We start from the raw sequence: 27500 nt of genomic DNA, 5'->3' as shown, positions 1-27500 counted from the left end.
ATTGTGACCAGCGATGTGTAGCAACATCTGATAACCTGGTCGGTCACGGTGATATATATATATATATATATATATATATATATATAGAAGGAGATAGTAACATATATATATAAAGAAGGAGTATATACACAGTGAAGCTATATAATAGCATCGTATTTGTATCGATTGCTATTTTCCACTAAATATTGGTGCCTTTTTGTACCACTCATCTGTTTATATATATATATATAAAATTAAATATAATTAAGGGTTTAGCAACAAGTTGCTTCACAACATACTGAAAATTTAGAAATAGCAGCCAAAGACAACTAATTCCTTTTCACTAGAGATATGACTCCATGGATAACTGTTATCTATGGAGACATATCTCTAGTGAAAAGGAATTAGTTGTCTTTGGCTGCTATTTCTAAAGTTTCAGTATGTGGTGAAGTAACTTGTTGCTAAACCCTTAATTATATTTAATTATATATATATATATAGGCGCAGGAGTGGCTGTGTGGTAAGTAGCTTGCTTACCAACCACATGGTTCCGGGTTCAGTCCCACTGCGTGGCATCTTGGGCAAGTGTCTTCTGCTATAGCCCCGGGCCGACCAATGCCTTGTGAATGGATTTGGTAGACGGAAACTGAAAGAAGCCTGTCATATATATATATATATATATATATACTAAGCAATAAAGGGTTTAGCAACGAATTGCCTTACCACATACCGAATTTAGAAATAGCAGTCAAAGAGTTATAGCTATTTCTTCTACTAAAAAGGGAGATCTCAGTAAAAACAGCAATTGGAAGGCAGACACAAACAGGTAAGAGAGAATGAATTGACGGCAATCTATCATACAATTTTAAGTTTGCCGTCAATTCATTCTCTCTTACCTGTTTGTGTCTGCCTTCCAATTGCTGTTTTTACTGAGATCTCCCTTTTTAGTAGAAGAAATAGCTATAACTCTTTGACTGCTATTTCTAAATTCGGTATGTGGTAAGGCAATTCGTTGCTAAACCCTTTATTGCTTAGTATTACTTAAATTTTCCTCGAATGAGGCTTTTACATGCCGAAGACTACTTGGTGTAATTGATAATTATTCCAAATTAATTAATTTCACCCTTCATTATTACGGATAACTATATATATATATATATATATATATATATATATATTATATATATATATATATGTATGTGTGTGTCTGTGTTTGTCCCCCCAGCATTGCTTGACAACCGATGCTGGTGTGTTTACGTCCCCATTACTTAGCGGTTTGGCAAAAGAGATCGATAGAATAAGTACTGGGCTTACAAAAGAATAAATCCCGGGGTCGAGATGCTCTATTAAAGGCGGTGCTCCAGTATGGCCGCAGTCAAATGACTGAAACAAGTAAAAGAAAGAAAGAAAGAAAGAGAGATATACACACACATATATGACCCATGCCAGCATGATACTCATTGTGTATTTTGGTTATAATTGTATATTGTCTGCCGCTATATCATTAGGTTTAGTTCTGTCTGTAAACTGCTGAAAATGACTCTTTTACTCTTTTACTTGTTTCAGTCATTTGACTGCGGCCATGCTGGAGCACCGCCTTTAATCTAGCAACTCGACCCCGGGACTTATTCTTTGTAAGCCCAGTACTTATTCTATCGGTCTCTTTTGTCGAACTGCTAAGTGACGGGGACGTAAACACACCAGCATCGGTTGTCAAGCAATGCTAGGGGGACAAACACACACACATATATATATATATACATACATACATATATACGACAGGCTTCTTTCAGTTTCCGTCTACCAAATCCACTCACAAGGCATTGGTCGGCCCGAGGCTATAGCAGAAGACACTTGCCCAAGATGCCACGCAGTGGGACTGAACCTGGAACCATGTGGTTAGTTAGCAAGCTACTTACCACACAGCCACTCCTGACTGTTTATTTTGAGTACGCATTCTTTAACTGAACGAAATGACAGCAGGATCTAGTGAAGAAGGACTTATTTAAACAATCACTGGAGGAGATGCCTTCTACACCTTGGAAAGATGACAAGGATTACACAACATCTTGCCAATATACTTGAGGTGTAAAAAGGTGTTGAAACAATTGTAGTGATTTTAAATAAAGAATGTTGTTCATTGCATTTTCTGTTGTTTATCTATCTACCTATCTATCTATGGAGGCGCAATGGCCCAGTGGATAGGGCAGCGGACTCGCGGTTTCGATTCCCAGACCGGGCGTTGTGAGTGTTTATTGAGCGAAAACACCTAAAAGCTCCACGAGGCTCCGGCAGGGGATGGTGGTGATCCCTGCTGTACTCTTTCACCACAACTTCCTCTCACTCTTACTTCCTGTTTCTGTTGTACCTGTATTTCAAAGGGCCGGCCTTGTCACTCTCTGTGTCACGCTGAATATCCCCGAGAACTACGTTAAGGGTACACGTGTCTGTGGAGTGCTCAGCCACTTACACGTTAATTTCACGAGCAGGCTGTTCCGTTGATTCGGATCAACCGGAACCCTCGTCGTTGTAACCGACGGAGTGCTTCCACATCCATCTATCTACCTATATATATACATACTCCTTTATTGGTTTCAGTCATTTGACTGCGGCCATGCTGGAGCACCGCCTTTAGTCGAGCAAATCGACCCCGGGACTTATTCTTTTGTAAACCCAGTACTTATTCTATCGCTCTCTTTTGCCGAACCGCTAAGTAATGGGGACATAAACACACCAGCATCGGTTGTCAAGCAATGCTAGGGGGACAAACACACACACGCATACATATATACGACAGGCTTCTTTCAGTTTCCATCTACCAAATCCACTCACAAGGCATTGGTCGGCCCGGGGCTATAGCAGAAGACACTTGCCCAAGATGCCACGCAGTGTATAATAATAGTAATAATATTAGGGAGTAAATCCAAACTTACAGGGAAAAATTAGATTTAGGATTAAATCTAATTTTACAGTATAAATATATATATATATATTTATAGGCGCAGGAGTGGCTGTGTGGTAAGTAGCTTGCTTACCAACCACATGGTTCCGGGTTCAGTCCCACCACGTGGCACCTTGGGCAAGTGTCTTCTACTATAGCCTCAGGCCGACCAAAGCCTTGTGAGTGGATTTGCTAGACGGAAACTGAAAGAAGCCCGTCGTATATATATATATATATATATATATATTATATATATATATATATGTGTGTGTGTGTGTTTATGTGTTTGTCCCCCTAGCATTGCTTGACAACCGATGCTGGTGTGTTTATGTCCCCGTCACTTAGCAGTTCGGCAAAAGAGACCGATAGAATAAGTACTGAGCTTACAAAGAATAAGTCCCGGGGTTGAGTTGTTTGGCTAAAGGCGGTGCTCCAGCATGGCCGCAGTCAAATGACTGAAACAAGTAAGAGTATATATATATATATTAAATTAGAGATAAAACCACAATTAGGCAAATCAAACAGTGAAAAACATAAACCAAAACAGAGAAATAAAATTAATTAATATAATATACAAAATATATTTTGTATATTATATTAATTAATTTTATTTCTATGTTTTGGTTTATATTTTGATTTGCCTAATAGTGGTTTTATCTCTAATTTATTATATATATATACATGTATATATAATGTGTGTTTGAGTATATATGGGGGTATCATCATCATCGTTTAATGTCCGCTTTCCATGCTGGCATGGGTTGGATGATTTGAATGAGGTCTGGCGAGCCAGATGGCTGCACCAAGGCTCTAATCTGATCTGGCAGGGTTTCTACAGCTGGATGCCCTTCCAAAAGCCAACCACTCTGAGAAGTGGGTGCTTTTATATACCCCCGGCACGAGAGCCAGTCAGGTGGTACTGGCGACGGCCATGCTCAAATGGTGTTTTTTTTATGTGCCACCTGCACAGGAGCCAGTCCAGCGGCACTGGCAACGACTTCGCTCAAATGTTGGTGCTTTCAAAGTGCCACCAGCACTGGGGCCAGTCAGTGGCCCAGGCAAAGATCACACTCGGATGGTGCTTTTAATGTTCCACTGGCACGGATGCCAGTCATGCGGTGCTGTCATCAGTAAAATTGATTTTGATTGTGATTTCACTTGCTTCAACAGGTCTTTGAAAGCAAATTTTATTGTCAAATGAAAGAAAGGTACGTATAAGTAGGCTGGTTATATATATATAGATATATGTTTAAGTAGTTGAATGAATTATCCTAGTATGGATAATTCGGTTAACCGATACCTGGGTAGCAAATTTACGTCAGAAAGGACAGTTGAAGCTACATGCCAAGGGCAGAAATCACGTGCTTTCGTGTGGAAATTTGTGTGTTTTTTTACTATAGATAAATGAAAGAATGGAGTCACTATGGACTCCGTGTGGGCAGTCATCTAAAAGTTTTTGTTCGTCATGATGCTGACATAAGTTCCTTGTCTTTCCTGATGAGAAGACGGCATAATGCACCCTTTATTCCTTCGGAATTAAGAATATGCAGTCTTCGAAACATATGTCGAGAATAAAGGAATTTTGTTAAATCGTCATTCGACTCCATTCTTTCATTTATCTATATATCTATGTATATATATATATATATATATATATATATAAAATGAGATAGGGGTTGTAAATTCAACCCTCCATGGGATAAAATATATCCAATATACTGCTAGAGAAGTACCCAACAAAGCTAATACATAAATGTTAAAAATTGCGATGCAATTAATTCATTTACTGTATTATGTGGGCAAAGGTAAAATTATTACCGTAAATTAATAATACAAAATGAGAAAATGGAGAAACATACCTAAATCAATCATCAACCATCAGATAATACCCAATCAATACTTTATTAAACCATTACACAATAGCAATGATATTATACATTAATATAGTACAAATATAACAAGACATAGAAATAGAAATAGAAATACATTTACATAGTAGCTGACAGCTGTTTCATGTCTTGTTATATTTGTACTATATTAATGTATAACATCATTGCTATTGTGTAATGGTTTAATAAAGTATTGATTGGGTATTATCTGATAGTTGATGATTGATTTAGATATATTTCTCCATTTTCTCATTTTGTATATATATATATATATATATATACACATACACACACATATATATATACATACATACATATATATATACATATACACATATATATAATGGCTTTTAAATGTTCATTGGTCGACCTCGTTCGATGTGCGGACTTCACATACTTCATTATTGAAAATTTTTTGCTCACAGACATAAGTTGTTCCAAACACTGATGCCATACCAGATGCAAATGCAGGTACTTACTTACACAAAAGTACAGAGCAGTGGTGTGCCTGACAAACTGACCTCACGAGCTGGATCCAGCCCACGGGCCATAATCTGGTGACCCACCCCACTGATTAAGATCAACACAAGTATACAGATGTTATATATTTATTTATAAACATTCAAATGTAAGCAAAATATATTTATGTACACAAAAAAAAAATGTTTTACAGCTGTAACTCCCTAACTTTAATTAGTTTCTGATTGAATTAAATAAAACAAAAGCAGCATATTTCAACAGAAGTATGGTAACAAAAGGGTTAAAGTGATCCAAGTTGAAACCTTCCATGTTGATTCATGTTAATTTATGTTCCAAACAGCCACTTAATGACAAAGTTATTTTACTAAATCCTTCGTTATCTTCAAAATTAATTGAAATAAAGGCAGTGGATTTCAACAGAAGTATGGTAACGAAAGGGTTAAAGTGATCCCAGTTGAAACCTTCCATTAAAATTTTATGTTAATTTATGTTAATTTATGCTAATTTATGTTTCAAAAACCAGCTTAATAGTGACAATGTTATTTTACTATATTTCATTAATTTTTTCGTTATTTTCAAAATCAATTGAAATAATTCCTTTTAAGTGTTGGGCCTCACGGAGGCAATGACCAAGACTTGGCATTATGTCGTGCTTGAGAAGAAAATCTATCAAGCTAAGCAAAATCACAGTCAAGGCAGATACCGGTGTCATACAAATTGACATGTGAATGCACTCTGGTGTCGCATAAATGGATGATAGGTAAAGTATTTCAACAGAAATCATCATCATCATCATTCAACATCTTTGTGTGTCTGTGTTTGTCCCCGCAACATCGCTTGACAACCGATGCTGGTGTGTTTACGTCCCCGTCACTTAGCGGTTCGGCAAAAGAGACCGATAGAATAAGTACTAGGCTTACAAAGAATAAGTCCTGGGGTCGATTTGCTTGACTAAAGGCATTGCTCCAGCATGGCCACAGTCAAATGACTGAAACAAGTAAAAGAGTATCTGTTTTCCATGCTGACATGGGTTGGACAGTTTGACCGGGGTCTGAGAAGCCAGGAGGCTGCACCAGGCCCAGTCTGATCTGGCAGTGTTTCTACAGCTGGATGCCCTTCCTAACGCCAACCACTCCGTGAGTGTAGTGGGTGCTTTTTACATGCCACCGACACAGGTGCCAGGGGAGGCCGGCAAACAGCCACGATCAGTTGGTGCTTTTTATGTGCCACTGGAATGGTAACAAAAGGGTTGTTTGTTGTTGTTCCTTCTCAAGCCATGCGTGGCTCATAGGGCCGGTTTCCTTGGCGTATAGGTTCCCCACCTGGATGGGACGCCGGTCCGTCGCAGGTGAGCTGCAAGATGCAGGAAGAAAAGCTGAGAGAAAGTTGTGGCAAAAGAGTCAGCAGAAGTTCGCCATTACCTTCTGCCGGAGCCGCGTGGAACTTAGGTGTTTTCGCTCATAAACACACACAACGCCCGGTCTGAGATTCAAACCCACGATCCCTCAATCGCGAGTCCGCTGCTCTAACCACTAGGCCATGTGCCTCCACTAACAAAAGGGTTAAAGTGATCCAGATTAAGACCTTCCATCAAAATTTCATATTAATTTATGTTAATTTATGTTCCAAACACCAGCTTAGTAATGATTGCAGCACGGATTTTTGTCAGTGAACAGGTCGCAGTCTTAAAGCGAGGAAAATATTTTGACAAATTAAACTTAAATGTTGAAGTGAATCGAACGGCTTTTGTGTGTTTCTTAAATGGCTTATAAACACCTTCCACGTTGCAATTATATATATATATATATATATATATATATATATAGCATGGAATTTTGTCAGTGAACAGGTCGCGGTCTTAAAGTGACGAAAATATTTTGACAAATTAAATTTAAATGTTGAAGTGAATCGAACGGCTTTTGTGTGTTTCTTAAATGGCTTACAAACACCTTCCACGCTGCAATTGTTTTCGTTCCAGCACACGATCTCAGATCAGGTCACTTGCTATGCAAGTACATCTCCGTAATATTTATACCAAATTCTTCATTAATTCCAAAATAAATTGAAATAAAGACAATGTATTTCAACAGGATTATGATAACAAAGGAATTAACAGAGAAAATGCTGTGAAAATGTTTGTTGTTGTACGTTGTAGAATAAATTTTGACACTGATACAGTTACTATGCTGTGTGAATATTAACATGTCTTGTTAGATTAGACTTCTGAGAGAAGGCTTTTCCACAGATGTCACAACTGTAGGGTTTCTCTGAGGTGTGAATACGCATGTGAGTGGTCAAGACGCCGTTTTTCGAAAATGCTTTGCCACAGATATCACAGCGAAATGGCTTCTCTCCTGTATGAATACGGGTGTGTACGGACAACTGACTGACCGTGAAGAAAGATTTACCACAGATGTCACAGTGGAACTTTTTCTCTGAAGAATGAGATTCCCTGTGTTTGGTTAATTCGCTGCTTTCTGAGAACGATTCGCCACAGAACCCACAGTGATACGGTTTCTCTTCGATATGAATTAGCTTGTGTTTTGTTAAGACACCGTTTTGCGTGAACGATTTCCCGCAGAAATCACAGTGGTATGGCTTCTCGCCTGTATGAATACGTTTGTGTTTGGTCAAGACTCCATTCTCAGAGAACGATTTCCCACAGACGTCACAATGATACGGCCTCTCACCTGTATGAATGCGTATGTGGATGGTCAAGTGGCCGCTTTCGGAGAAAGATTTATCACAGATTTCACACTGATACGGCCTCTCGCCTGTATGAATACGCTTATGCCTGGTCAAGTCGCTATTTCCAGAAAACGATTTCCCACAGGTATCACAATGATACGGTCTCTCACCTGTATGAATGTGTCTGTGTTTGATCAAATGATGGCTCAAAGAGAAAGCTTTACCACAAATATCGCAATGATAGGGTTTCTCCCCGGTATGAACATGCTGGTGTTTCTTCAAAACCCCATTCGCAGCAAAGGATTTCCCGCAAATATCGCACTGAAAGGACTTCTCTCCCGCATGGACACACTTGTGCTTGCTTAAAATTCCATTTTCATAGAACGATTTACCGCAGACTTTACAGTTATACGGCTTCTCACCTGAATGAATGCGCCTGTGTATCGCTAAGGTATTTCCGTGCGAGAAGCGTTTACCACAGATGTCACAGTGATATGGTTTCTCTCCAGTATGGACGCGGATGTGTGTAGTTAAATGCCCAGTTTCAGAGAAAGCCTTTCCGCAGACGTGGCATTTGTATGGCTTCTCCAACGTATGGATACGCCGGTGTATAATCACTTCGCCGTTTCTCGCAAACGATTTACTGCAAACTTCGCAATGATAAGGTTTCTCTCCAGTATGAATACGCTGATGAACAGTTACCTCGCCATTCCGAGAGAACGATTTTCCGCACACGTTACACTTATACGGCTTCTCTCCCGTATGAATACGCTGGTGCTTAATCAATACCCCTTTCTCGGTGAACGATTTTCCGCACACGTCACAGTGATACGGCTTCTCCCCTGTATGGATACGCCGGTGCTTAGCAAAGTTACTGCTTCCGGAAAACGATTTACCACAGATATTACAGTGATATGGTTTCTCGCCTGTATGACTTCGCATGTGAGTCGTTAAGTTACCTTTCTGAGCGAAATACTTCCCACAGACACTGCAAGGGTATAAAGATTTCTTTATCCCTTCAGTTAGGATTTCCGGAAAAATCAATTCTTGAATATTGTCACCAGCTTCCATTATCCTTCTTCTTTCACCAAAAATACACAGGTATATCTGAATATGCAACAAGCTAAATTGTAAATTTCTCCAACAGATCTTGTAGAGAAGATATTCCGGACAGCAAAGAAGGAAGATGTCGCTATTTTTTCAAGTTCTGAAGAAACCTTTCACTGTACTGATATCTGTTTTTATATCCGTTCTGTCGGAAAAATCAATTCTTGAATATTGTCGCTAGTTTCCATTATTCTTCTTCTTTCACCAAAAATACACAGGTATCGCTGTTCTGTTTGTCTTTACAATTCCAAGGAAGATGTCGCTATTTTTTCAAGTTCAGAAGAAACCTTTCACTGTACTGATATCTGTTTTTATATCTGTTCTGTCGGAAAAATCAATTCTTGAATATTGTCGCTAGTTTCCATTATTCTTCTTCTTTCACCAAAAATACACAGGTATCGCTGTTCTGTTTGTCTTTACAATTCCAAGGAAGATGTCGCTATTTTTTCAAGTTCAGAAGAAACCTTTCACTGTACTGATATCTGTTTTTATATCCGTTCTGTCGGAAAAATCAATTCTTGAATATTGTCGCTGGTTTCCATTATTCTTCTTCTTTCACCAAAAATACACAGGTATCGCTGTTCTGTTTATCTTTACAATTCCTTCCTTACAAAACGGAATCTACACCACTACACCTCCATGAACAGTATCTTTTTCTCAAAATCTGAATATGCAACAAGCTAAATTATAAACTTCTCCAATTGTAAATTTCTCCAACAGATCTTGTAGAGAAGATATTCTAGTCAGCAATGAAGGAAGATGTTGCTATTTTTTCAAGTTCAGAAGAAACATTTCACTGTACTGATATCTGTTTTTATATCCGTTCTGTGTGGTGCTTTTCCTTTGATCCTTCAGAATATAATATATTTCAATGTATCCAGGACATAGGGTAATCTGAAATAACAAAGAAACAACAGTGTTAAGATATAAAAGGGATAAGATTTAAAAAGGGTAAAAAAAAAACAAACACAAATTCATTATGTTTCTGTTTCTACACAAAAGGTGTAAATATGGTCATGAGGTTAATAAGCACATGTTGTGTCTATGTGGTTTTGGGTTCAATCCTATGGCACGGCATCTTGGGCCCAGTGTCTGCTACTTCTACAGTAATAGCCCCCACCACTACCACTACCATACTGACCAATGCCTTGTGAGTGGATTTAAAAGATCGAAACTTTGTAAAAACTGTGTGTATGTATATATATATATATATATATGTGTGTGTGTGTGTGTGTACGTATGCATGTGTGTATACATATATATGTATATAACTGCATGTGTATGTATATCATCATCATCATTTAACGTCCGTTTTCCATGCTAGCATGGGTTGGACAGTTTGACTGGGGTCTGGGAAACCAGGAGGCTGAACCAGGTTCCAGTCTGATCTGGCAGAGTTTCTACAGCTGGATGTCCTTCCTAATGCCAACCACTCCGTGAGTGTAGTGGGTGCTTTTTACATGCCACCAGCATAATAAAAAATAAGCTATATACACACACACCCACTTACCTATTTAAAAAAAATAAGCTATCGCAGGATTGGCTGTGTGGTAAGTAGCTTACTTATGAACCACATGGTTCTGGGTTCAGTCCCACTGCGTGGCACCTTGGGCAAGTGTCTTATACAATAGCCTCGGGCCGACCAAAGCCTTGTGAGTGGATTTGGTAGACGGAAACTGAAAGAAGCCCATCGTATATATGTATATATATATGTGTGTGTATATGTTTGTGTGTCTGTGTTTGTCCCCAAAACATTGCTTGACAACCGATGCTGGTGTGTTTATGTCGCCGTAACTTAGTGGTTCGGCAAAAGAGACCGATAGAATAAGTACTGGGCTTACAAAGAATAAGTCCTGGGGTCGATTTGATTCGACTAAAGGCAGTGCTCCAGCATGGCCACAGTCAAATGACTGAAACAAGTAAAAGAGTAAACTTAGCGGTTCGGCAAAAGAGACCGATAGAATAAGTACTAGGCTTACAAAGAATAAGTCCTGGGGTCGATTTGCTCGACTAAAGGTGGTGCCCCAGCATGGCCGCAGTCAAATGACTTAAACAAGTAAAAGAGTATCTACACACATCCACTTATCTATTAAAAAAAAAAGCTTTATATATACACACCCACTTACCTATTTTTAAAAAAATAAGCTATATACACACATACACACCCAAAAGAATGCAAACGCATACAGGTGCTCACCAATAAAAAAAAAATAAGCTACATGCATACACATAAGAACGAATACACACATGAAGAAAGGCTGAAGACGCTCGACCGTTATTCTCTAGAAAAACGACGATGCTGTGGTGATCTCATTCTCGCTCACAACATCATAAGCGGGAAGTGTAACCTCTTGAAAAAGCTGTTCTTCATTCCTGCTCCAGAGCGTCGGCTCCGTGGTCACTCGGAAAAGCTCTATCTGCGACGATTTCATCTCAATCGAAGGAGAGGGGGCTTTCTCCGTCCGGGTTGCGAATCCGTGGAATAACCTGCCGGACGAGATAGTGAAGATGCTGACGACTGCTCGGTTCAAAGTCTCTCTTGACCAGAAATGGCCTGGACTCTTTGTATGACCACCCTCCCTGTACATAACTCCATGTCCTCCTACATGGCCTTGCTTTTGCTTTTTGAGCCAATAAAATTGAATTGAATATATATGTATATATAAAGTTCTATCTACAACGATTTCATCTCAATCGAAGGAGAGGGGTTTTCTCCGTCTGGGTTGTGGATCCGTGGAATAAGCTGCCGGACGAGATAGTGAAGATGCCAATGACCGCTCGGTTCAAAGTCTCCCTTGACCAGAAATGGCCTGAACTCTTTGTATGACCACCCTCCCTGTACATAACTCCATGTCCCCCTACATGGCCTCACAACATCATAAGCGGAAAGTGTAACCTCTCGAAAGAGCTGTTCTTCACTCCTGCTCCAGAGCGTCGACTGCGGGGTCACTCCGAAAAGCTCTATCTGCGACGATTTCATCTCAATTGAAGGAGAGGGGGCTTTCTCCGTCTGGGTTGCAGATTCGTGGAATAAGCTGCCGGACAAGATAGTGAAGATGCTGACGACCGCTAGGTTCAAAGTCTTTCTTGACCACAAATGGCCTGAAATCTTTGTATGACCACCCTCCCTGTACATAACTCCATGTCCCCCTACATGGCCTCACAACATCATAAGCGGAAAGTGTAACCTCTCGAAAGAGCTGTTCTTCACTCCTGCTCCAGAGCGTAGGCTGCGGGGTCACTCCGAAAAGCTCTATCTGCGACGATTTCATCTCAATTGAAGGAGAGGGGGCTTTCTCCGTCTGGGTTGCAGATTCGTGGAATAAGCTGCCGGACGAGTTAGTGTAGATGCTGACGACCGCTCGGTTCAAAGTCTTTCTTGACCAGAAATGGCCTGAACTCTTTGTATGACCACCCTCCCTGTACATAACTCCATGTCCCCCTACATGGCCTCACAACATCATAAGCGGAAAGTGTAACCTCTCGAAAGAGCTGTTCTTCACTCCTGCTCCAGAGCGTAGGCTGCGGGGTCACTCCGAAAAGCTCTATCTGCGACGATTTCATCTCAATTGAAGGAGAGGGGGCTTTCTCCGTCTGGGTTGCGGATCCGTGGAATAAGCTGCCGGACGAGTTAGTGTAGATGCCGACGACCGCTAGGTTCAAAGTCTTTCTTGACCACAAATGGCCTGAAATCTTTGTATGACCACCCTCCCTGTACATAACTCCATGTCCCCCTACATGGCCTCACAACATCATAAGCGGGAAGTGTAACCTCTTGAAAAAGCTGTTCTTCACTCCTGCTCCAGAGCGTAGGCTGCGGGGTCACTCCGAAAAGCTCTATCTGCGATGATTTCATCTCAATTGAAGGAGAGGGGGCTTTCGCCGTCTGGTTGCAGATTCGTGGAATAAGCTGCCGGACAAGATAGTGAAGATGCTGACGACCGCTCGGTTCAAAGTCTTTCTTGACCAGAAATGGCCTGAACTCTTTGTATGACCACCCTCCCTGTACATAACTCCATGTCCCCCTACATGGCCTCACAACATCATAAGCGGAAAGTGTAACCTCTCGAAAGAGCTGTTCTTCACTCCTGCTCCAGAGCGTAGGCTGCGGGGTCACTCCGAAAAGCTCTATCTGCGATGATTTCATCTCAATTGAAGGAGAGGGGGCTTTCTCTGTCTGGGTTGCAGATTCGTGGAATAAGCTGCCGGACAAGATAGTGAAGATGCTGACGACCGCTAGGTTCAAAGTCTTTCTTGACCACAAATGGCCTGAAATCTTTGTATGACCACCCTCCCTGTACATAACTCCATGTCCCCCTACATGGCCTCACAACATCATAAGCGGAAAGTGTAACCTCTCGAAAGAGCTGTTCTTCACTCCTGCTCCAGAGCGTAGGCTGCGGGGTCACTCCGAAAAGCTCTATCTGCGACGATTTCATCTCAATTGAAGGAGAGGGGGCTTTCTCCGTCTGGGTTGCAGATTCGTGGAATAAGCTGCCGGACGAGTTAGTGTAGATGCTGACGACCGCTCGGTTCAAAGTCTTTCTTGACCAGAAATGGCCTGAACTCTTTGTATGACCACCCTCCTGTACATAACTCCATGTCCCCCTACATGGCCTCACACATCATAAGCGGAAAGTGTAACCTCTCGAAAGAGCTGTTCTTCACTCCTGCTCCAGAGCGTAGGCTGCGGGGTCACTCCGAAAAGCTCTATCTGCGACGATTTCATTTCATCTCAATTGAAGGAGAGGGGGCTTTTCTCCGTCTGGGTTGCGGATCCGTGGAATAAGCTGCCGGACGAGTTAGTGTAGATGCCGACGACCGCTAGGTTCAAAGTCTTTCTTGACCACAAATGGCCTGAAATCTTTGTATGACCACCCTCCCTGTACATAACTCCATGTCCCCCTACATGGCCTCACAACATCATAAGCGGAAAGTGTAACCTCTCGAAAGAGCTGTTCTTCACTCCTGCTCCAGAGCGTAGGCTGCGGGGTCACTCCGAAAAGCTCTATCTGCGACGATTTCATCTCAATTGAAGGAGAGGGGGCTTTCTCCGTCTGGGTTGCGGATCCGTGGAATAAGCTGCCGGACGAGTTAGTGTAGATGCCGACGACCGCTCGGTTCAAAGTCTTTCTTGACCACAAGTGGCCTGAACTCTTTACATGAACACCCTCCCTGTACATAACTCCATGTCCCCCTACATGGCCTCACAACATCATAAGCGGAAAGTGTAACCTCTCGAAAGAGCTGTTCTTCACTCCTGCTCCAGAGCGTAGGCTGCGGGGTCACTCCGAAAAGCTCTATCTGCGACGATTTCATCTCAATTGAAGGAGAGGGGGCTTTCTCCGTCTGGGTTGCAGATTCGTGGAATAAGCTGCCGGACAAGATAGTGAAGATGCTGACGACCGCTCGGTTCAAAGTCTTTCTTGACCAGAAATGGCCTGAACTCTTTGTATGACCACCCTCCCTGTACATAACTCCATGTCCCCCTACATGGCCTTGCTTTTGCTTTTTGAGCCAATAAAAATTGAATTGAATTGAATATATATATATATATATATATATATATATATATACGATATAGTGCATATTTATACACATAAGGAATCCACTTAGTGTGAGATTCAACACTTTAGAGAGAACTACTAGGTTCTATAAACCACAAAAATAACGGATAAAATTCGACGGGAATAAATTTGGAAATGAAAAACATTTACCATCTAGTACCCACTTGAAATGTAAATTTTGATTGAATATTTTACATTTAATTAAATTCCATTTCCCTTTGATATGATTATATATATATATATATATATATATATAGATCAAATCAAATCAAATCAAATCAAAATAGATGAACATCAATGGAATTTGTATCTTTGTGGTTCAGTGCCGGTGGCACACAAGAAAACCATCCGAACGTGGCCGTAGCCAGTACCGCATCGACTGGCCTCCGTGCTGTGGGCACGTAACAAACACCATCCATCTGGCACCTGTGTCGGAGGCACATAAAAACATCATCCGAAAACCCGGCAAGACTAGTCAGGCCATAACCCGTGGCCCCTACTTGGGACGTTGTCAGTTCACCTGTGCATACCTTCCTTCCTTCTTGTGACACTTGTGAAGACCTGTTGAGGCAAGTGAAAATCAAATCAAATCAAATCAAAATAGATGAACATCAATGGAATTTGTATCTTTGTGGTACCAGTGCCGGTGGCACACAAGAAAACCATCCGAACGTGGCCGTAGCCAGTACCGCATCGACTGGCCTCCGTGCTATGGGCACGTAAGAAACACCATCCGATCGTGGCCGTTCGTCAGCCTCGTCTGGCACCTGTGTCGGTGGCACATAAAAACACCATCCGAGCGTGGCCGTTCGCCAGCCTCGTCTGGCACCTGTGTCGGTGGCACATAAAATCACCCACTACACTCTCGGAGTGGTTGGCGTCAGGAAGGGCATCCAGCTGTAGAAACACTGCCAGATCTGACTGGCCTGGTGCAGCCTTCGGGCTCCCCAGACCCCAGTTGAACCGTCCAACCCATGCTAGCATGGAAAGCGGACGTTAAATGATGATGATGATGATGATGATATAAAGCTCTATCTACGACGATTTCATCTCAATCGAAGGAGAGGGGCTTTCTCCGTCAGGGTTGCGGATCCGTGGAATAAGCTGCCGGACGAGATGGTGAAGATGCCGACGACCGCTCGGTTCAAAGTCTGCCTTGACCACAAATGGCCTGAACTCTTTGTATGACCACCCTCCCTGTACATAACTCCCTGTCCCCCTACATGGCCTTGCTTTTAGCTTTTTAAGCCAAAAAATTAACTTAACTTATTAAAAAGTAAAACAGCTCCACACACACACACATACCTAGACACATACATTCAAACACAGAAGCATGAGATTTAATTCTCAAAAAGGCTTAAAGCAGAACTGGAAGTGTGAGGCCATGTCATTGATGTGGTCGCAAATAGTAAAGTAAAGAATTCTGACAAAGAGAAGTTACAACCAATTCATTGTAGAGTCAACACACTAAACAAATCATTGGATAGTCAGCCGGTAAAATAAACAAGTGGCGTTGAACCAGTGCATGTGCTTACTTTAATTTTCAATGGGTGTGTCTTTGTATACACACACACACACACACACGTACATATAATAATAATAATAATGAAATTATTGTATACAGTGCTCAGGTGACCCACAACTTGTCAAAAGTGTGTATAAAGCATATGCAGTGGGAAGTGAACAGTGTATGAGTCAGATACATGCTTGCTTATGTGTATGGGGGGGGAGAAAATCAGGTGTAGTGTTGGCGAATCTCAGGAAGCATGGAAGTTTTGAAGGATGCAGTGATCCGACAACTAACAACTGATGCCGGCAGTTTGTTCCATGCTTCAGCAACTCTTAGCGTGAAAAAATGTTTCCTAAAGTCATAGGAGCTGTGCTGTTTTCTGACTTTGTAAACATGTCCACGGGTGTTAGACAGGTGGAGTTTGAAAAGGTGCTCAGAAAATAACATAAATAATATATAAATATATGTATATATACATACATATATGTACATACCCACATATGTATGTATATATATACATGCATATATGGGTACAGGACATAAAAAAAAAACGTTGAACACAATGAGAAACAAAAACATAGAAACAAACTTTTTTTTCGGACAATGAAAAAAAATGAAACATACAACAGAAATGAAACATACAACATAAAGAATATTTCGCTTCTTCAGTTGTCCCTTGTTTCATCTACTCCATGTTTCAAAGGCAAGGACAACACACACACACACATATATATATATATATACATATTTACTCTTTTACTTGTTTCAGTCTTTTGACTGTGGCCATGCTGGAGCACCGCCTTTAGTTGAGAAAATGGACCCCAGGACTTATTCTTTGTAAGCCTAGTACTTATTCCATCGGTCTCTTTTGCCAAACCAGCATCGGTTGTCAAGCAATGCTAGGGGGACAAACACAGACACCTAAACACACACATATATATATACATCTATACAACAGGCTTCTTTCAGTTTCCGTCTATCAAATCCACTCACAAGGCTTTTGTCGGCCTGAGGCTATAGTAGAAGACACTTGCCCAAGGTGCCATGCAGTGGGACTGAACCCAGAACCATGTGGTTGGTAAGCAAGCTACTTACCACACAGCCACTCCTGCGCCAATAATCTTTTTTATGGTTTGGTTTGGGTTTAAAGGCCAAAATGGACTCAACCTTTCATATCCCACCACCTAGATAACCCCTTACTTGGGTGAAGACCTGCTTATGGAACGACCCAATATATATATATACACATATGCATACACCTATACACATATATATGCATGTATATATACACACAAATATATATATACTTCTTTACACACATATACACATACACATTCATATATACACATTCATATATACACATACATATATATACATACACATTCATATATACATACACATGCATATATACATACACATGCATACATATATACACACATATATATACACACAGATATATATATATATATACACACATACATACACATATATATACACACATACATACACATATATATACACACATACATACACATATATATACACACAGATATATATATATATATATATACACACACACATACATGCACATATATACACAAAGGTCTTCACCCAAGTATGTGTGTATATACGTGCATGTATGTGTGTGTGTATATATATATATATATATACACACACATACTTGGGTGAAGACCTTTCCCTACCCCCAGTCTTCGGTGCTTGACATTTTTATAAAGAACCCATTTCTTGTTACCTGTCACTATTTGTTCTAAAAAAGGGTTCATTCATGAAACAAGGCAGCAAAGAAAAGCCCCTATTCCTTCTCTGCACCAGATTCGACTCAGAAAGTTTGTGAGAAACCCACTGACCCAATTTGGAACCCATTGACCCAATGGCATGCAGGTGTCAATGAATGAGTGAATGAAAAACTCCAAGCGTCTCTATTAGTTCCACCAGGGTATTCAGGACATCCTTGTTGAGTTATACACATCTTCAAGGGCTCATCTTCTAAGCTGTAGTTTCCGGCTCAGAATTTCTGAAACCACCATTGACACTAGCTTACACTTATTGTCCGATCCCCGTATACTGCATTAATATTCCTCACACTTTCCGTTGAGCTGTTGCCTTCTTTGAACTCATCAAGCAAAGCATACTAAATATGCTCCTTTCTCACTTCGGTTATAACTTCGAAAAAAATAACTCAAAATCAAACTGCACTCTCCAAAGCCTGCACTAAGAATAAGTGCAAGGTAAAATTACTACCTGCTTTTATAGTAAGTTGATGCAGGTAGTTTATCCCACACCCCTCTGACTTTTAGTTCATACAATTGAAAAAGCTACATTATTTATGGAACGATCCAATATATATACACACACATATGCATACATCTATACACACATATATATATGCATGTATATATATACACAAATATATACTCTTTTACTTGTTTCAGTCATTTGACTGCGGCCATGCTGGAGCACCGCCTTTAATCGAGCAACTCGACCCTGGGACTTATTCTTTTTGTAAGCCCAGTACTTATTCTATCGGTCTCTTTTGCCGAACCGCTAAGTAACGGGGACATAAACACACCAGCATCGGTTGTCAAGCAATGCTAGGGGGGACAAACACCGGCACACAAACACACACACGCATATATATATATATATACACGACGGGCTTCTTTTCAGTTTCCGTCTACCAAATCCACTCACAAGGCTTTGGTCGGCCCGAGGCTATAGTAGAAGACACTTGCCCAAGGTGCTACGCAGTGGGACTGAACCCGGAACCATGTGGTTTGTAAACAAGCTACTTACCACACAGCCACTCCTGTACCTATATATATATATATATATATATATATACACGACGGGCTTCTTTTCAGTTTCCGTCTACCAAATCCACTCACAAGGCTTGGTCGGCCCGAGGCTATAGTAGAAGACACTTGCCCAAGGTGCTACGCAGTGGGACTGAACCCGGAACCATGTGGTTTGTAAACAAGCTACTTACCACACAGCCACTCCTGTACCTATATATATATATATATATATATATATATATACTTCTTTACACACATACACATTCATATATACACATACATATATATACACACACATACATATACATACATACGCATACATACATAAATACACATATATACATATACATACACATGCATATATACATACATGCATATACATACACACATATACATATATATACATACATATATATACATGCATATATATATATATATATACATATATATACACACACATACAGGCACATATATACATACACATATATTCACTCACACATGCATACACACATATATACACATATATATAATACGTTAAAACTCAGTTTCAAATTTGCTTGCTTGCTTGTAATGTTAGTCAGCAAAACTGGCACATACTGGGGGAGAATACCCTGAATTAAGTCTACCCTGAAATCGAAGGAAACAAGTTTTCAAGATATTTGAGATTTTCAGGGTATAAATACCCAAAACGGTGCTCAAGGAAAAATTGTTCCGAAAATAATATTCATCCTGGAAGGGAAGAAACTCTTATCTTTCACAACGAAAAAAAAAAAAGATTTTTTTAATATAATTTCTATTTTCACTTTCGTTAAACAATATTTTAATTATTTACATATATTTTTCGTAAATGTAATTAAAAAAATGTAAGCTGTTTGTATAGTAAGCATGTATATTTTAGCTTTCTTTAAACGGAATATTTTTAAAGTTTTTTCTTTCAAATTATTTTCTAGCAAATACCATTACAAAAACTTTTTTGGCAGATTTTTAAAATATTCTACAGTGAAAATGGCTTTAAACATACGGTAGATATTTCGTAAAAGACCCGTTCATAACCTCAGTGTGAAGTAGTTTTTTCGAGTGCATGCAACACATCTCCCCTTCAAAGATTTGGCTGCTATTTTTAGCACGTCCTGCTACCACCTAACATCTATTTGCGATAACGGACCCGAAATACCTGTAACGTGGTAGCAGGGCGTACAAGAAATAGCAGCCAAATCTTTCCAACCCACGAAACAAAACTCTGTTGCTGGGAAACTCAGAGTCTAGTCTAGTAGATATATATATATGTGACCCCTTGGGTTAATGTCTGCGAAAATAGTGACATATATATGTGTAGATGGATAAGCGTATATATATATGTGTGTGTGTGTGTGTATACTTTAAGATTATATGTATATAGGTGGGTGTGCATATATACGTGTTTATATGATTGTGTGTGCTTGTACATATGTACAGGTAGGTTTATATACATGTATATATACACACAAATATATATATACTTCTTTACACACATATACACATACATACAAATACATAAATACATATATATATACATACACACATATACATGCATACACATATACATACACATACACATATATATATATATACACACACACACATATATATATATATATACACACACATATATATAGAGATATACATGTATTTATACATGTATGTATCTAAGACATTCGTTAGACGGTGGTGAGAGGGACATATATATATTTATAACCTTCGACAGAGTAAATCATATATACAACTTGACCAGACGCACATATCAGTAAATAAACATACGTTCACATGTACATACACATATACACAGACACGTCTATAGCCGTCCGAGAATTTGGACCTGGAGATCTCCATTTCCAGCGACTTCGAGGGCCACCTCCCAGTGGTGTCGGGCGTCAACGAAGAGCACTCGACTACAACGAGACGACCAAAGTTTTTTTTCCCCAAGGCCCTAGACCATCACCTAATCACCCTCACCTGTTTTGTTGCTTAACAACAACAACAACGACACGTCTATACACTTACATACCTACATGCATGCATGCATGTATGTATACATTCATACCATACTATGCCATATCATATATCCTTTTCTACTCTAGGCACAAGTTCCGAAATTTTGGGGGAGGGTCCAGTCGATTAGATCGACCTCAGTACGCAACTGGTACTTAATTTATCGACCCCGAAAGGATGAGAGGCAAAGTCGACCTCGGCGGAATTTGACCATATGATAGATATATCATGATCTTATTGCTTTCTCAGATGCAGCAGGGAATTTTGTCAGTGAACAGGTCACGGTTTCAAAACGGCGAAAATAGTTTGGCAAATTAAATTTGAGGTGAATCCAACGGTTTTAAATGGTTTATAAACACCTCAATACAATTGTTTCATATTTTCTTTATTTTCTAGAAATTCGAGAGATATAAAGTAAGTCATTTTTAACACTGGAACTCAAAGTTGAGAAAGCTAAAACGAACAGTGTATATATAGAATATTAAGGATTTGTTTTAAAAAATAATATCTTCGATGTTGAAGAAATCGACCAGCCTTCGATTTTTTTTAATCCTGTCTAAAGATTATATATTCAAATATGAAATAAAAGCTACGAAGCATAGAAGTATATATGAATGATTTTATACACATATTATTAACTGAGAAGAGTTATTATATATATGCATGTATATATACACACACACACACACATATATATATATATATATACTTCTTTACACACATATACACATACACATTCATATGTACACATACATATATATATATATATATATACATACACATATATTATTATTTAAAACACTCAGCGGTTAGATTTTTAAAATTTCTTTGCGTCTTGCAGACTTTTTCAATTAACGACTATTGAAAAGGTTGCAAGACGCAAGGAACGTTTTAGGAAAAGTAAGTAAAAATGAGTGGAAATCGAACCTGTGGGTGTGTTAAATAAAGGCACTAAAAGGGAATGATTCTCCCCAGACACAATAAAACATGCTTCAACACACGAATTCACATAAAGAATCTTGCAAACGAAATTTATATATATATATGTGTGTGTGTGTGTGTGTGTAATTAAATATGTGATTTGAAGAAATAATATGTGATATGTAAATAAATATATATATATTTTTATATACAACCATCCAGCATTCTGAACGCCTTTTTCTCTCATATGTATTAAATATGTACATCACCCCCAATACTTCTAATCTATCTGTCTGTCTATCTATCTATCTAGATAGACAGATAGATAGACAGACAGACAGACAGACAGACAGACAGACAGATAGACAGACAGATAGACAGACAAACAGACAGACAGACAGACAGATAGACAGACAGACAGACGGACAGATAGATAGATAGACAGATAGACAGACAGATAGATAGACAAATAGACAGACAGATAGATAGTCAAACAGACAGACAGACAGATAGACAGACAGACAGACGGACAGATAGATAGATAGAGAGACAGATAGACAGACAGATAGATAGACAAATAGACAGACAGATAGATAGACAAATAGACAGATAGATAGTCAAACAGACAGACAGATAGACAGACAGACAGACGGACAGATAGATAGATAGACAGACAGATAGATAGACAAATAGACAGATAGATAGTCAAACAGACAGACAGACAGATAGACAGACGGACAGATAGATAGATAGATAGACAGATAGACAGACAGAGATAGACAAATAGACAGACAGATAGATAGACAAATAGACAGATAGATAGTCAAACAGACAGACAGATAGACAGACAGACAGACGGACAGATAGATAGATAGACAGACAGATAGATAGACAAATAGACAGATAGATAGTCAAACAGACAGACAGACAGACGGACAGATAGATAGATAGATAGACAGATAGACAGACAGATAGATAGACAAATAGACAGACAGATAGATAGACAAATAGACAGATAGATAGACAGATAGATAGTCAAACAGACAGACAGACAGACAGATAGATAGTCAAACAGACAGACAGACAGACAGACAGACAGACAGACAGACAGACAGACAGACAGATAGATAGATAGATAGATAGATAGATAGATAGAGATAGATAGATAGATAGATTCAAATATGAAACAAGCTACGAAATATATGTGGTTGATTTTACACACACACACACACGCGCTATAGGTTGCTTTCAGATTTCGCCTACCAAATCCGCACGCGGGGTTCAGGTCAGCCTGGGGCTATACAAAAAGACAATCGTCCAAGATGACATGCTGTAAGACCGAACCCCAAACCACAGACCCGAGAAGCGAACTGCTAAACCCACACGGCCACGCCCGCGCTTTATTATGTAACAACACATATATTAATCTACAGAATAGATTATTATAACGTCATCTTCTTCTCCAAGCACACCAATATGGTTATTAGCTACTGATAACCAGACTAATGATTAAAATCATTCCAGTTTTGATTAACCTAGGCTTCCTTCTTTCTTCTACGGCAAATCTAAGATGCATTATTCAATACTGTTCATTATTTTTTTTTTCTATTATTTCTTTTGAAGTTCGAAGAGGTGTAAATTGGGGGAAAATCTGGCTGTTATTTCGAGCACATGATTGACTTCGGAAAGGATCTCTTTGTGTCTCGATGTTGGCTAATCACCTGTCGGTCCATCTTCAATCGTGATTGAAACGATTAATGATGAAAGGTAGGTCGCTATAGGGAAATTATACGAACCGGTTCAAACAAATTGAGACAATATTTAATAAAGATCGCCTCAATGTAAGTATAATTATTTGTTAATCAGCCCTCGGTCTATCCTCAATCCTGATTGAAACGATTAATGATGAAAGGTAGGTCGCAATATATAGAAATTATACGAATCGGTTCAAGCAAATTAGACAATATTTAATAAAGATAGCCTCAATGTAGCTTAATTATTGGTTAATCAGCCCTCGGTCTATCCTCAATCCTGATTGAAACGATTAATGATGAAAGGTAGATCGCAATATATAGAAATTATACGAATCGGTTCAAACAAATTAGACAATATTTAATAAAGATAGCCTCAATGTAAGCATAATTATTGGTTAATCACCTCTCGGTCTATCCTCAATCCTGATTGAAGTGATTAAAGGTAGGTCGCTATAGAGAAATTATACGAATCGGTTCAAGCAAATGAGACAACATTTAGTCAAGATCGCCTCAATGTAGCTTAATTAACGCTTAATTAACGTATACACTCTGTAGATACTGCATTTACTGATCCTATCGGCAATGTATATATTAAATATTATACACAGATGGCTGAGTGACACGAATTTCATGACAGATGAACGAAAAATGAAACGTTTATACTGATTATTGGTGAATGAAGAAAAAGACAATTGAACGAGAACAAAGAAAAACATAAATGAAAATTACCTCGTATCAATAAATCTACGTCGGTAATAATAGTTAGGTGATATATAAGAAGGTTCGATCTTCACATTTCAATCGGAACGAAGAAGGCCGGAGATAATAATTAATGAATGAAGTATTTCTGGGATAAACACACAACAGCGGTGGACGAATTGCTGGATTTTCATTGGTCAGTTTTGGTCAGCTGATACGACGCGAGGCAAGGTTAAGGAATGACTACGGATATGAGATGACAGACAATAATTAATTAATTAATTAATTAATTATCTGTTTGTCTTGTTCTATCAATCTATCTACTCATACGTACTTACGTACGTACCCTCAAAAGTATATCCATTGACAAGGTTGCAAACGCAACGAAAACTTTAGAAAATAAAAATATATATAATAAATGAACGGAAAGTGAATCGGTGGGTGTGTCAGATATTATTAAGGCAGCTTGGCTCTTCCTAGACAGCAAAATTTATAATAAAGCTACAGTGGAAATAGATTTATTATAAACGCAAGTATAACACCGAATTTCTGGGCATTAATGGTCAAAGATCTCTTAAAATACAGACTACGGGTATGTGATGACACAATAATTAATTAATTATCTATGTTTGTCTTGTTCTGTCAATCTATCTACTCATACATATGTACGTACCCTCAAAAGTATATCCCAAAAAGTATATCTATTGAAATGGTTGCTAAAGCAACGAAAATTTTGGAACAGAAAAAAATATAAATAATAAACGAACGGAAAGTGAATCGGTGGGTGTGTCAGATATTATTAAGGCAGCTTGGCTCTCCCCAGGCAGCAAAATTTATAATAAAGCTACAGTGGAAATAGATTTATTATAAACGCAAGTATAACACCGAATTTCTGGGCATTAATGGTCGAAGATCTCTTAAAATACAGACTACGGGTATGTGATGACAGACAATAATGAATTAATTAATTATCTATGTTTGTCTTGTTCTATCAATCTATCTACTCATACATACGTACGTACGTGTGTACGTACCCTCGAAAATATATCCACTGACAAGGTTGTAGAAGCAGCGAAAATTTTGGAAGAGAAAAAATATATATAATAAATGAACGGAAAGTGAATCGGTGGGTGTGTTAGATATCAAAGCAGTATTTATTTATTTTTTTTTTTTTATTTTATCTAGTTTCAGCTCACGAGCTGTGGCCATGCTGGGGCACCGCCATTTGGTGTTGCTACATAATTTTACTTCACGAATGCTTTTTAGCAATTGCCATTTGGTGCATGAGAGAGTTCGATGCAGCTGCCCTCATCTGCACCTCTTGCCGTGAAGTTGGTTCATCTGGGACACCTGACAGGAAGAGGTCCAGCTTTATTTTAAAGACATCTGCATCCACCCAATACAGGTCTCTCAGGTTCTTCGGGGGGATATTGAAGAGCTGTGGTCTCTCCCCAGACAACAAAATTTATAATAAAGCTACATTAGAAATAGATTTATTATAAACACAAGTATACCACCGAACTTCTGGGCATTAATGGTCGAAGATCTCTTAAAATACAGACTACGGGTATGTGGTGACAGACAATAATTAATTAATTATCTAGGTTTGTCTTGTTCTATCAATCTATCTACTCATACATACGTACGTATGTGTGTACGTACCCTCGAAAATATATCCACTGACAAGGTTGTAGAAGCAACGAAAATTTTGGAAAAGAAAAAATATATATAATAAATGAACGGAAAGTGAATCAGTGGGTGTGTCAGATATTAACGCAGTATGGCTCTTCCTAGACAACAAAATTTATAATAAAGCTACAGTGGAAATATATTTATTATAAACACAAGTATAACACCGAATTTCTGGGCATTAATGGTCGAAGATCTCTTAAAATACACATTAATATACGTGCAAAAACTTCAAATTTTTGCTATTGCCAGATTAGTTTACTGATATCCTGCACAGTACAGGATTAATAAAAGCTGGGAGATCAAAGTTGGCCGAAGGAAGCAGCTAAAATACCTAAAAATTTGGGGCTGAACATCAGTAGGACCGATCAAAGCCTTGTGAGTGGATTTGGTAGAAGGAAACTGAAAGAAGCCAATCGTATATATATATATATATATGTGTGTATGTATATAGCTTAGGAGTGGCTGTGTGGTAAGTAGCTTGCTTACCAACTACAGGGTTCCGGGTTCAGTCCCACTGCGTGGCACCTTGGGCAAGTGTCTACTATAGCCTCGGGCTGACCAATGCCTTGTGAGTGGATTTGGTAGATGGAAACTGAAAGAAGCCCGTCGTATATATATATATATATATATATATATATATATATATAATATATATATATATTATATATATATATGCGTGTGGTGTGGTCTGTGTTTGTCCCCCTAGCATTGCTTGACAACCGATGCTGGTGTGTTTATGTCCCCGTCACTTAGCGGTTCGGCAAAAGAGACCGATAGAATAAGTACTGGGCTTACAAAAGAATAAGTCCCGGGGTCGAGTTGCTCGATTAAAGGCGGTGCTCCAGCATGGCTGCAGTCAAATGACTGAAACAAGTAAAAGAGTAAAAGAGAGTGTAAGTATAGAAATGAGTGGATTACAGGTTGATTAATTAATTGTATAATATAATTAGTTTTACTCTTTTACTTGTTTCAGTCCTTATTCTATCGGTCTCTTTTGCCGAACCGTTAAGTGACGGGGACGTAAACACACCAGCATCGGTTGTCAAGCAATGCTAGGAGGACAAACACAGCAGACATTCAAACACACACACACACATACATATATATATATACATATATACGACGGGCTTCTTTCAGTTTCCGTGTACCAAATCCACTCACAAGACATTGGTCGGCCCGGGGCTATAGCAGAAGACACTTGCCCAAGATGCCACGCAGTGGGACTGAACCCGGAACCATGTGGTTGGTTAGCAAGCTACTTCCACACAGCCAGTTCGTGGTTTTTATTTACGCCAGTACAATAACGAACGAAGGACGATGTAAGTAAATAAAAACGAATTACATTCAAGTTGTTAAAAATAGAAATATTAGCAACAGAGGTAGTATTTATTAGCGAAAGGTAATATCTATTCCCACGCTTAAGTGACAA

At 39.1% G+C, this 27500-nt stretch overlaps 1 protein-coding gene across 5 annotated transcripts in view; it reads right to left on the bottom strand.

Annotated features, from left to right (window-relative positions):
- The window catches only part of LOC115228868 (zinc finger protein 665-like), a 44255-nt gene that overhangs the window by 15339 nt on the left and 1416 nt on the right, over positions 1-27500 (bottom strand). The window contains exons 1-3 of one of the 5 annotated variants that reach the window (XR_004997249.1): positions 24410-24603; positions 7405-9978; positions 1346-1379 (exon numbers count right to left, since the gene is read on the bottom strand). Coding sequence is in view for 2 of the 5 variants with exons in the window: in XM_036499035.1 (XP_036354928.1) it covers positions 7471-9048 (1578 nt within the window). In the remaining 3 variants the exon portion in view is untranslated. Of the gene's footprint in view, positions 1-1345; positions 1380-6267; positions 6296-7266; positions 9979-24409; positions 24605-27500 lie in introns of those variants that run through there. The other 4 variants (XR_004997251.1, XM_036499035.1, XR_004997250.1 and 1 more) reach the window with 4 other exon arrangements.

This window comes from Octopus sinensis, unplaced genomic scaffold, assembly GCF_006345805.1.
Source record: "Octopus sinensis unplaced genomic scaffold, ASM634580v1 Contig11213, whole genome shotgun sequence".
Classification (NCBI taxonomy): domain Eukaryota; kingdom Metazoa; phylum Mollusca; class Cephalopoda; order Octopoda; family Octopodidae; genus Octopus; species Octopus sinensis.
This window is presented reverse-complemented; position numbering and strand designations above follow the sequence as displayed.